This window comes from Erythrolamprus reginae, chromosome 2 (assembly GCF_031021105.1).
Source record: "Erythrolamprus reginae isolate rEryReg1 chromosome 2, rEryReg1.hap1, whole genome shotgun sequence".
In the NCBI taxonomy this organism is placed as follows: domain Eukaryota; kingdom Metazoa; phylum Chordata; class Lepidosauria; order Squamata; family Dipsadidae; genus Erythrolamprus; species Erythrolamprus reginae.
This window is the reverse complement of record NC_091951.1, coordinates 334459265-334471500: the sequence shown is the minus strand read 5'-3', so window position 1 is coordinate 334471500 and position 12236 is coordinate 334459265. Positions and strand designations below refer to the sequence as shown.

At 45.0% G+C, this 12236-nt stretch overlaps 1 protein-coding gene across 2 annotated transcripts in view; it reads right to left on the bottom strand.

The window, feature by feature from the left end:
- The window catches only part of MTMR12 (myotubularin related protein 12), a 55453-nt gene that overhangs the window by 11470 nt on the left and 31747 nt on the right, over positions 1–12236 (bottom strand). For both annotated transcript variants that reach the window (XM_070743482.1, XM_070743483.1), the window contains exon 13: positions 6722–6894. In XM_070743482.1, coding sequence (XP_070599583.1) covers positions 6722–6894 — 173 coding nt within the window. The remainder of the gene's footprint in view (positions 1–6721; positions 6895–12236) is intronic.

The window sequence follows — 12236 nt, the reverse complement described above, 5'->3', positions numbered from 1 at the left end:
ACTCTTAACTGATAACTGACCACTCCGGCGTCCCTGTACCCAAAAACTAACTGGGTGGGTTTGGACTCTCCTTCCAGTGCACTGAGAAGACCGTTCAGGTAGGTACAACGGTTCTTCTCCATTGCATCTGGAAGGAGAGTCCAACATGGGATATACCAGAGATTACGGCCCATGGGAGGGAGAAGGTCTTGTCAGGGACGTTGGAGATAAGCAAACTCTTTGTAAAACACGTCTCCCAAAAGCTGCCTCTGCTGAGGCAAAGGAGTCCAACTTATAGTGTCTTATGAACGTTGATGGTGCCGACCACGTTGCAGCTCTACAGATGTCATCTATGGACGCCTGGGTAGTCCAAGCCGCCGAGGTCGCCGCACTCCTTGTTGAGTGAGCCGTCACTCCCGTTGGTACTGGTTGATTACGGGCCTTGTACGCCTCCGCGATACATTCCCTGATCCAACGACTAATGGACACTGATGACACTCCAAGTCCCTCTTTATCTGAAGCAAAGGAAACAAACAGCTTTTCCGATTTCCTAGAAGCTTCTGTGCGTCTGATGTAAATCTTGACCGCACGGCGTACATCAATCTTATGCCATCTTAATTCCGATGGGTGACTGCCGTGGGTGCAAAAGTCCGGAAGAATTAATTCTTGTTTCCTATGAAACTCTGAATTGACCTTCGGAATGAATGAAGGGTCCAATCTCAGCACTACTCGGTCTGGATAAAAGACACAGAGGTCAGGTCGCACCGACAAGGCTGCTAATTCTGACACTCTCCTTGCTGATGTAACAGCCACTAAGAAGGCTGTTTTAATTGACAATGTCCTCATTGGTATAGATCTCATAGGTTCAAACGGTGGCTTGGTCAAGGCTCTGAGAACCAATGTAAGGTCCCATGAAGGAAACCTCCGGATCGGTGGAGAGTGCTGGTTTGTTGCTCCTCGTAGAAAATCCTTCACCCAAGGATGATAAGCTAAGGAGCGAACGCCTTCCACTCGTATCATGGTCGCGAGAGCCGCCACATGTCGTTTCAGAGTATTGGGTGTTAGACCCCGATCAAGTCCCGTCTGTAAGAACTCCAGAACTGTAATGACCGACGCTTGTTCCGTGTTGATGTTTTGTTTGTCGCAGAAACTGCAAAAGGCCCCCCATGTGGTCTGATAGATCCGAGACGTAGATGGGCGCCTTGCAGCCTGCATAGTGTCTATGACCTTCTCTGGTAACTTTAGTCCTCGTAACCTGACCCGTTCAAGTGCCAAACGGTCAGTTGGAGCCACTGGGGATCGGGGTGTTGAAGTTCCCCTTGGCTGAGTGCTATCAATTGATCCGGAATCCTCCAAGGGGGTGACATTGATAGTGCCACCAGGTCGGAGAACCACGGTCGCCGAGGCCAGTGCGGGGCTACCAACAACACCTCCGCCCTCTCTCGCAGTAGTTTCTCCACTACCCGCGGTATAAGATTCGTTGGCGGGAATGCGTAAAGTAGTCCTGGCGGCCAGGGTGTCCGGAGAGCGTTGATTCCCTCCGCTCCTGGCTGTGGAAACCGAGTGAAGAACCTCGGAAGTTGGGTGTTCTGGGAGCTGGCGAAAAGATCCACTGTCGGGAGCCCAAACCTCTTCATGGCCTGTTGGAAAATGACCGGGTCCAGCTTCCATTCTGACTGATCCAGTGTGGACCGGCTCAGCCAATCCGCTTGTGTATTGCTGATTCCCGCAATGTGTTCCGCTGTTAAGGACCGTAGATGTTGTTCGGCCCAGCGGAATAGCGCCTCTGTTTCTTCCATGAGACGCTGCGACCTTGTACCCCCTTGATGATTCAAGTGGGCCCTGGTCGCCACATTGTCCGTAAGCACCAACACGTGTTGTTGATGTACTAAGGGCGCAAATGTCTGTAGAGCTAGGAACACTGCTCTCAATTCTAGAAAGTTTATATTGACTAAAGTGAGTTCCTCTGCTGTCCACAGGCCCTGAGCCATGTGAGCTCCGATGTGGGCCCCCCATCCGGTAAGACTGGCATCGGTGGTCAATATGATCTGATCCTTTGTCTGAAAGGGGGATCCTCTGCTGATTGCTGCAGACATCCACCACTTTAAAGAGTCTCTGACCTTCTGGGGTAAATGGACCTTTCTGTGACAATGGCTCACCTTGATCCTTTGAGCGGGAAGTAGGAACCATTGCAGTGTCCTGATATGGAACCTGGCCCAAGGCACTATGCCAATGGCGGATACCAGGGTTCCTAGTATCTTTGATAGCAGCGAAAAAGGGACTGGTCCCCGTTGAACACTGGATATCAGACGCCTGATGTTGTCTTGTCTCTCCTGTGAGAGCGACACTGTGCCCTCCTGAGTGTCTATAATTGCTCCTAGGTGTAGGAGCCTGGTGGTAGGCACTAGTTGGCTTTTCTCCACGTTGACTGTGAAGCCATGGCGTTCCAGTGTACGGATAGTCTCGTTGAGGTCTCTCTCCGCCGCCACTGTGGATCTGGACAAGATGATAATATCGTCCAGGTAGGCCATGAGTCTTATGGACCTTGCTCTTAGGCTGGCGGTCAGTACGTCCAAAAGTTTCGTAAACGTCCGTGGGGCCGATGACAGGCCGAACGGCATTGCTCTGTATTGGTAATGCCGTCCCTCGGTGCAAAATCGGAGGAACCTGCGATGTTCCGGGTGGATAGGGACGTGCAGGTATGCCTCCTTGAGGTCGATGGACGTTAAGATGTCTTGTTTCCGGATGGAAGCGAGAATGGTCTGCAGCGAGTGCATCCTGAATCTTCGGTATTTTATAAAAAGGTTCAGTTGCTTTAGGTTGAGGATCAACCGACAACCTCCTGAGGATTTGGGCACGATGAAAATCATGGAGTAGAATCCCCTGCCCTCCTCTTGCTGTGGAACCCGCTCTATAGCCCGGATGTCGAGCAGGTGCGTAATCTCCCTGCGTAGCTGCAGTTTCTTTATAGTGTCCTTTATCTGTGGGCAATGTACAAAGCGGCTGGGTGGTGGTTGGAAGAACTCCAACTTGAGCCCGTGAGTGACCGTGGCTAGGGCCCATTGGTCGGAGGCAGTTGTTTGCCAGACCTTGCCAAAACCCTGTAGTCTGCCTCCTAAGGGTTGGGGCGCGGCCGAGTCACTTCGTGCGTTTGAACCCTCTCTGGTTGTTGCCGCGAAATGGTCTCCTGGACTGATGATAGCCTCTCGGCCTGTCCTGAAAGGACCCGCGGTCGCTTCTATAGGTCTGGTTGTACTGACCCTGGGAGAAGGAACGCTGGCCTTGGTTGGTGTTGGTAGGGTCCCAGCGAAAGGACTGACGCCTTGAGTAAGGGGTAAACCTTCTATCTGGTCGTCTATTGGCCCTGGGGAGGACCTTCCTCTTATCTTTGTCCTCCACCAGCACTTTCTCCAACAGGTCTCCAAAGAGGGTGGAGCCCTGGAAGGGGCCAGAGGCTAGGCGCCATTTGGACTTAAGATCTGCCTGCCAGTTTCTCAGCCACAGAAGTCGACGTGAAGATAGCGAAGTTGCCATGCTCCTTGTGGAAAACTTCGCCGCATGAAGAGTAGCGTCTGCCGAGAACTCGGTCGCCGCCAATAATTTACTTAAGTCCTGACGGAGGCGGCCGTCCTCGGGCCCTAGTCGAGCCTGCATCTCCTTGATCCACATTAGCGACGCTCGGTTGATAAACGACGCTGCTGCTGCTGCTCTGAACCCCCAGCCGGACATCAAGTGTGACTTACGCAGCAATGTCTCTGCCTTCCTCTCCTCCGGTCTGAGGCTTTCCCCAGTCTCCGAGGGAACCAAGGCACTTGAAACAAGCGTGACCACTGGCTGGTCAATTGGGGGGAATTCAAGCCGCTTTTCTACCTCCTCGTCAAAGGTATAAAATTTCCTCTCGAGGTTAGAAGGCCCCTGTGCTGCTGCTGGTTGCTGCCAAGGCCTTTTGATGCCCTTTACGAAAATGCCTGAAGCTGGGAAGTGGTCGGACTCGGGTTGGGGTTCCTCAAGCAGCGAGGCCGAGGTCTGGCCTGTCTCAGCGGCCTCTGCCGTCTTAGCGGCGCCCGGGAGATTCATAACTTGCTTGGCCTTTGATAGCAAGGTCTTGAATAATGCTGGTTTAAACAGACCAACTGAGGGTGCCTGATCTGGTGCAGTCTCATCCTCTGAAAAGCCAAACTCCGGGTCACTTTCTTCAAATTGATCCTGTTCTTCCAACAAGGACCCCAAACCCGAGGGGGGCGGTGCCGACCAAGAACATGTGGCTTGCTGATGGGGTCTACTGTATTGCTGAGCCCCGGCCACGTTCTGTGAGTACGCAGAAACAATGAGATCCTGAAGATCTGGAGGCAAACTTTGCCACGCCCCAGGCTGTGTGCGAAGGCCCGCTGCTGTGGGGGTGAAGGTGGCTGTTGGCCCCTGGTAGCTCATTCCTGAAGGGCCCGCCGACCCTGGTCTTGCCCAAGATGTGCTGGGTGAAGGCATGCTTGGAGGCAGGGGCTGAAAATGCCGGTCTGGTGACCAATCTCCCTCTACTTCAACCCCTGTAGGCCCAAAGGTAGTTGGGGGTGAGATGGGGTCAGCAGGATGCCTCTGGGTCAGAGGGAGCCCCGCTGGGGAAGATTGCAAGGCAGCCTCCAGCTTTTTTTCTAGCGCCTTAATGCGCTTCTCAGCCTCTTTGATAGAAGATGATGAGGCAGATGAGTGGGCTTTGGCCTTCTCTTTAGGCTTGCCCTTAGCCTTTTCTTTAGAAGGGGCAGGAGAGCTTGGGAGATCCTTTCCCTGGGTCTCCTCCATGGTACTCACAATTGCCAGTCGTTGTGACTAAAGGCTTCTCTGGTGTCTGACCTCCGGTAGCTTATTACTCGCCCACCTCGTCAGGATCACCCGAAAAAATGGCGCCCTCGGTCTCCCGGGCTCTGCGCCTGCGCACTAGGGCGTTCCAGCCCGTTCGCGCCAATTCCGCCTAGCCGCCCGTCGATTACGCGCCAAAAGGCGCTCTCGCCGCACCAGCGCTCCCCCAAAATGGCGGCGCCCAGCCTCCGCGGCTCCTCGGGCTGCCGTCCGGGTCCTCCGACCCTGAGGCTTCTCCTGGCCTCACCGGGGGGCTGTATTGTCTCTGCCGCGTTCTCCACGGAGCTTTCGGAGCTTCGGCGGCGGCGGCGGCGGCTTTCCCAGTGACGCGCCGCTCCTCTAGCCTCATCAGCTGTGAGGCGCTCGCATCCCGTCTTGCGGGCGGCATCGAGCCTCCCAGTGGGGAGGGCGGACCTCCCCACCTTCGGCTGGCAGCCTCAGTATGGCCTCGGAGGCCAGGGACCCCCAGGCTGGTTGCTCCCCTACGGGGTGTTCCCACTGGGGGAATACATAACCCCTGGGGAGGATCGTTGGGGGTGATGCCCGCTGAGGGCAGCGACCCCAAAAAGAACCGTCTGGATCCTCCTGTGTCTTCATTCTGAAAAACAAAGAACAGAAGATTAAACCGGTAATAACATTTAATCACAATTTTGCTAAGTAAACCTTTAAGCTACAACTCAGTATGTCTCTACTCATTGACTGAGTTTTTAAAACTGGCTCATGGGAAGAGCAGAGGGGGCGGTGCTAGATTAATATGTAAATCTAACTCAGTCTCTACCAATAGGATTGGAGTAATACCCATGTTGGACTCTCCTTCCAGATGCAATGGAGAAGCATTGCCTGGCCTAAAACCTCTGTCAATCGGACCTGATGAACTATGTGCATACTTCCTAAAAAAACCTTCTCCACAATAATGGCTAAACCACTAAGCATAATCTTTATGCATATAAACTATGTTATATCTAAGTATATTACCAATATGTACTTGACAAATAAAATAAATAAATAAAGAGTCACTCAGCTACACTATTTAGATGTCCTAGAGCCTTTTATGGAAGTAGGGGCAAGAAGAACCAATCAGAGTGGTTCTTCACATTGTGATTACCTGGCCAAATATTTGCAACTAATCACGCATGATGAGGTGATGTATTGTGATGTACCTGGGAGGTTTCTGAGCCTCTGGATCTTGAGGAAATGGACAGAGTTCTCTGTGATCTAGCTCTGGCATTAAGATCTTGCTGCATTCTGGCTGGTTAAAGGGACCAGAGAAAGAAACGGGAGTTGGAGCCACAAAATAGTTAATGTTTCTTGGAGGGAAAGGGAGGTTCCAGCAATTCAGAAAGAAGCATCAGTTTGTTCATCTGTCACAGAGACAGCCTTGAATCCAGTGGTATTAAACAACCATTTCCCTATCTTCTGTTATTAAAAACAACTCTTGAGTAACATGCCTGACATTTGATTTCATACTTATATTGGAAGCCAAAACTATGGGCCTATTCATAGCTTTTGAAGTTTTATTTTTTAAAAAATGTTAGAGTATTACATGAATAGATTAATTTATATCAATTGCTTGCATGTAGGGCTTTGCCTGCTTGTGCTACACATCTCTTGGGCTCTGAAGGCCAAAAGCTTACTGTGATCAAAGCTGATAAAATCTTGTCTGCCTTTCTTGTTCTCTCACTAAAATATTTTTGATCCTGAACAAGAGCTCACTCGAGCCCCTAGACATATTTTTGCTCATAGCATTTATATGCATCAAAGGCTTCTTGCACTGAAAGCCACAAAGTGTTTTGGGGCAAAAAACTAATTTTATATTTATTCCATATTCTTAAGCATAACTGTCTAATTTGAAGATGTTTAAGATCTTTGTAGAACTTTTGAGTTGTACCTCTTCCTTGTCACTTTGCCGCAGATGGTTACAGCGATCCAAGAAAGCATGTCCTCCCATGATCCATTCTTTCTGAATAAGGCTCTGAAATCCCAGCTTTGTTCTACAGTATGAATCCATCATAATTTGAACCAGGCAGGAGATCACACAACAGAGATCAGAAGCATTTTCTTCTAAATATAAAGAAACAAAGGTAACTATTTCAGAGGAGAAAAAAGTGTTTGTGGCCACTTTAAATGAAGGACGTTTTTGTGTTATTACAGTCCCTTTCAGGCAAACATTAATGGCTATTGAGTGGGACATTTAGCACTCCTACTGCATTTACTTAATATCATAAATCTGTACTATTCTATTAAAATCAAATAAAGATCAAAATTAGTACAGAGCAGCAAATGATTTAGGGTAACGTAGTACAGGTATTACTTTCTCAGAAACACAGCATTTATTAATTTATCTAATGCGGTATGTCATTCAACCTTTCTCTGTTGATTATGGTCATTTAAACCAAAGAAATATATTCCAAAGCAGCATGCACTGAAGCAGAGTTTCACAGTATAAAGCAAAAAGGATTACTGGCCATTATATCAGAATGAGACAGCATGAATTCAGTGGAAGAACCTATACAACAGATTAGTTAAGCGTATCGTACAACGTATAATACAGGACCAAGTTTCAAGACTCCAGGAAAAGCAAGGTAACATATTGTCCAAACACAGGCCTTTGTAAGTATCACAGTCAGTCACTGGGTTCACCCATCACATTAGACATGGTTCATTTAATGATAGAAACATAGAAGGTTGACGGCAGAAAAAGACCTCAGGGCCCATCTAGTCTGCCCTTATACTATTTCCTGTATTTTATCTTAAGATGGATATATGTTTATCCCAGGCATGTTTAAATTCAGTTACTGTGGATTTACCAACCACGTCTTCTGGAAGTTTGTTCCAAGAATCTGTTACTTTTCAGAAAAATATTTTCTCATTTTCTGGTCTTTCCCCCAATTAACCTCAGATTGTGCCCCCCTTGTTCTTGTGTTCACTTTCCTATTAAATGCACTTCCCTCCTGAACCTTATTTAACCCTTTAACATATTTAAATATTTCCATCACGTCTCCCCTTTAACATATTTAAATGTTTCGATCATGATGACCTACACAGAAGCCAAGCCAACTGAGTTCAAAGAGTAAGCCAGGATTAAACAAGTCAAATTTCACAATTGCCTTATGAATGAGCTTAGCAAGTTTGTTGTACCAGTTCTGATCCTGCTGAGTAACAAGACTGACATGCTAAACACCAACCCATCTAAACTAGCCCTCTGCAGGCTAGTCAATCATACTACTCACAGGTGGAGAAAAAATGGGACAGCAGAAGACAGGGTCTTCACTGAAAGGAAAACAAGGAGATAAGACAGAGGACAGATGCAGGTGTTAAATCAGAATCCAAGAAACATGCTAGAAGGGTCATGTTTTAAAATATATGACAACTCTTTGATGTATCTTAGTCAGAAATTTATAGTCATGTACAAAGGTATGGAGACCCGAATACTTCAAGAGTGACTAAACCCATTTCTTTTCTAACTATTCTATTTCTGTTATATTTGGGGGGCAGGGGGAGATTAATCAAACATATAGGCTCAATCCTCTTTTAGGAATAGAATAAAAGATGATATTATGCATTTTCCCCAATGTTTGAATATAAATTTACCTAAAAGAAATAGGATAGACGCAATAAAAAAAATTACTTTTATAGGAGGAGGGAGTATTACTGACAAATCTTAAAATTTGATTAGATTAACAGCAAGGGCATGCCAATCAACTTTTCAAAGTGGTTTTCAATATGCTGTTCTTAAGGCAAACTACTGACAGAAAGACAAACAAGATATTTGCAGAAATGTAGACTTTGATGTAGAGAATTGTGTATTTAATATAACTGTGAAATTAATTCTGAAACAGAGATAAAGAAAGGAATCTTTCTTTATTAGGATTCCTTATTAATTAATCAGTTATTAATATTAATAGTTATTAGGATTCCTAATATTATTATTACTATTATTAATTATTCCTGCATGCTAGTGCTTGACATGCTCCATATATAATATGTAGCTTAATAGAAAAAGTATGAGTTATTCAAAAAAAATTTAAAAAGTGGTGGAACATGGTTAGAACTTCCTTATAAGTAGTCATAATTCCACTGGGGGAAAACCCTCTAAACTAAAATTAAAACAAATACAGTGATACCTTGTCTTACAAACTTAATTGGTTCCAGGACGAGGTTCTTAAGGTGAAAAGTTTGTAAGACGAAACAATGTTTCCCATAGGAATCAATGGAAAAGTGATTAATGCGTGCAAGCCCAAAATTCACCCCTTTTGCCAGCTGAAGCGCCTGTTTTTGCACTGCTGGGATTCCCCTGAGGTTCCCCTCCATAGGAAACCCCACCTCTAGACTTCTGTGTTTTTGCGATGCTGCATGGGAATCCCAGCAGGGGAATCCCAGCATCGCAAAAACGAGTGCTTCGCTGGCAACGGAAGTCCTCAGTGAAATTGCAGCATCGCAAAAACACCGAAGTCCTCGAAACCCCACCTCTGGACCTCTGTGTTTTTGCAATGCTGCGATTTCACTGAGGCTCCCCATGCTGGGAAACCCCACCTCCGGACTTCCATTGCCAGCGAAGCACCCGTTTTTGCGCTGCTGGGATTTCCCTTCTGGGATTCCCCTGCAGCATCACAAAAACACGGAAGTCCAGAGGTGGGGTTTCCCATGGATGGGAGCCTCAGGGGGAACCCAGCAGCACAAAAATGGGTGCTTTGCAACGGAAGTCTGGAGGCGGGTCATCCCAGCGGCAGCGATGGGTTTGTAAGGTGAAAATAGTTTGTAAGAAGAGGCAAAAAAATCTTAAACCCCGGGTTTGTATCTCGAAAAGTTTGTATGACGAGGCGTTTGTAAGATGAGGTATCACTGTAATTGTAATTAACTGCTTACTTTTCTTTGCAAGCTGATCAAGAGAGCAAAGGGTAGACAGATGGTGATTGGACACTCTTTGATAAAACAGGTAAAACAGATCTGTTCTATGAGGGTTCAAACATATTTTTGGAATTGATTACACCCAATCAGCCTATGGCTTATAACCAGAATGAATGTAACTAGCAAAAGATTTTTCTAAAGTTTGTGTTAAGCATAAGTAGTTGTTTAGTAGACGTAATACGTCTACTAAGACGTAATTTGGAAGATCATTTCCAAAGAAAGTGACTTTGGGCGTTATTGCTCAACTCCATTGCTGTTGTTTTATTGGTCAAGCATTTATGCTACTCCCAAAGGTGCTTTTTCAAGAGGTAACCAGGCTTTGTTTCTTTTTCTTTTGAAAGCATTTTGCTTCTCATCCAAGAAGCTTCTTCAGCTCTCTTTTTCTTCAGCTTCTTGGATGAGAAGTGAAGCTTCTTCAAAGAAAACAAACCGAAAGTCCAGCTGCCTTTTGAAAAAGCACCTTTGGGACAACCATGACCGGATGACTGAGAATCTCCTTAAACATTTATGCTACTCTAACATGCAGCTATCATGAAAGCTCTCCAGAGGTTTGATCTACACTGACATTAGAATTTTAAGAAGCTGAATACTGAAAGGCAATTTTATTTTGTAGCCATAGTTAGGACCATTCAGTGACTGTTCAAACTTGTGATGGCACTGAACATGTGGTACGTATGGCCAGTTCTCTGGTGCCCAGCTGGCAACTACATCAAAGCTTCTCATAGTCATCATTTGTGGCCTCCTTTGCCAGCTTCTGACAAGCAAAGGCAGTGGGGAAGCTGACAGGAAGGTTGCAAATGGTGACCATATGATATTCCTACTTAATGACCCACAGTGATTTGCTTAATGATCGCAACCGGCCATTAAGTGCTTTAGGATCAAACCCACTTAGCTATGGTAATTCCGTTCCAATTGCTGTCGTTAACTGAGGGCTATCTATATTTTATTTTTACTTATTTTAACTTGTACTTTGGATTCAGTAATGAAGTGGTTGCAAATGAGATGCAATACAGACAACACAGATAATAATTTGGATGAATTGTTCCAGATGGAGAAACAGTTTGAGTTTTATTCTACCATTCTATAGTGCTTATGCATTATACAAATTAATTTGTATTTGGAACTAATTTTAAAGCATATATTAGTGTGTACTTTTAAACATATATATACCGGTATATGTATCAAATGTTTTTAGCTGACAATATATATATATTCTCTGCCTTACAAGGCAAAGGTTGCAGGTCCAAGTCCCAGTGGGTATGGCTAGCTGATGAGGCCAAAATAAGGCCAAAATAGATCTATCCTAGTCTCCCTTAATTTTCAAATTCAGCAAAAATACATGTGACACATATAGATAGAATTGTCCGCTATCAATAAAATTAACTGCCTTGGAAATAGCCCTGGGTTGGGCCGAGAGGCAAAAACGGAGCTTGTGATGTTCCTTCAATACACCAGGGTGATTCGACACAAAAATATGTAACCCTTCCCTGGTGCAAAGCTGAAGGGATTGGATACTGTAGCCTAGAGGATAATTCTCTGCCTTACAAGGCAAAAGTTGCAGGTTCAAGTCCCAGTGGGTATGGCTAGCTGATGAGGCCAAAATAAGGCCGAAATAGATCTATCCTAGTCTCCCTTAAGGTCTTGGTATATTCGGGTTTCTTCCCGTGTAGGATTTGGAAATTTCTGGCGACGTTTCGATGAGGTCCCACTCATCATCTTCAGGCTGGTGTTTCTGTCCTTGTTCTAAGGCGAACACTGCGAGACCTAAGCTGCCTTCCTTCTATAAATACCAGTATTTATAGAAGGAAGGCAGCTTAGGTCTCGCAGTGTTCGCCTTAGAACAAGGACAGAAACACCAGCCTGAAGATGATGAGTGGGACCTCATCGAAACGTCACCAGAAATTTCCAAATCCTACACGGGAAGAAACCCGAATATACCAAGACCATCATATATATCTATATCTATATATCTATATATCTATATATCTATATATCTATATCTATATCTATATATATATATATATATATATATATATATATATATATATATATATATACACGAAAACAAATATATATATATATATATATATATAAATATATATATATATATAGATAGATATATATATATATACACACACACACACACTATCTAATGAAACACAAAAGATGTGGGTGGATGTAGTTAATCTACATGACAAGTAATGATTCAATTAATTTTTAAGAAAAAAAGTTGGCTTATTAACAATTTTGTTACAATTCATGTTAAAACTTTATTCTTCATGCATCATTACAAGTTGTCAATTCACCCACTAGTAAAAATGATTTGCATATTTTTCATTTAACATAATTTAATCCTGTTTCTTTAAACAAAGGAAATTACATCTCATGTGTTATTCCTTAGAAATTGAAGGAATTAACATTTATTTATATGGATTTATAGCCTGTTCAAATTGCAAATAACTAAATAGCAAACACCCCCAGGAGAAGGCTGCTTT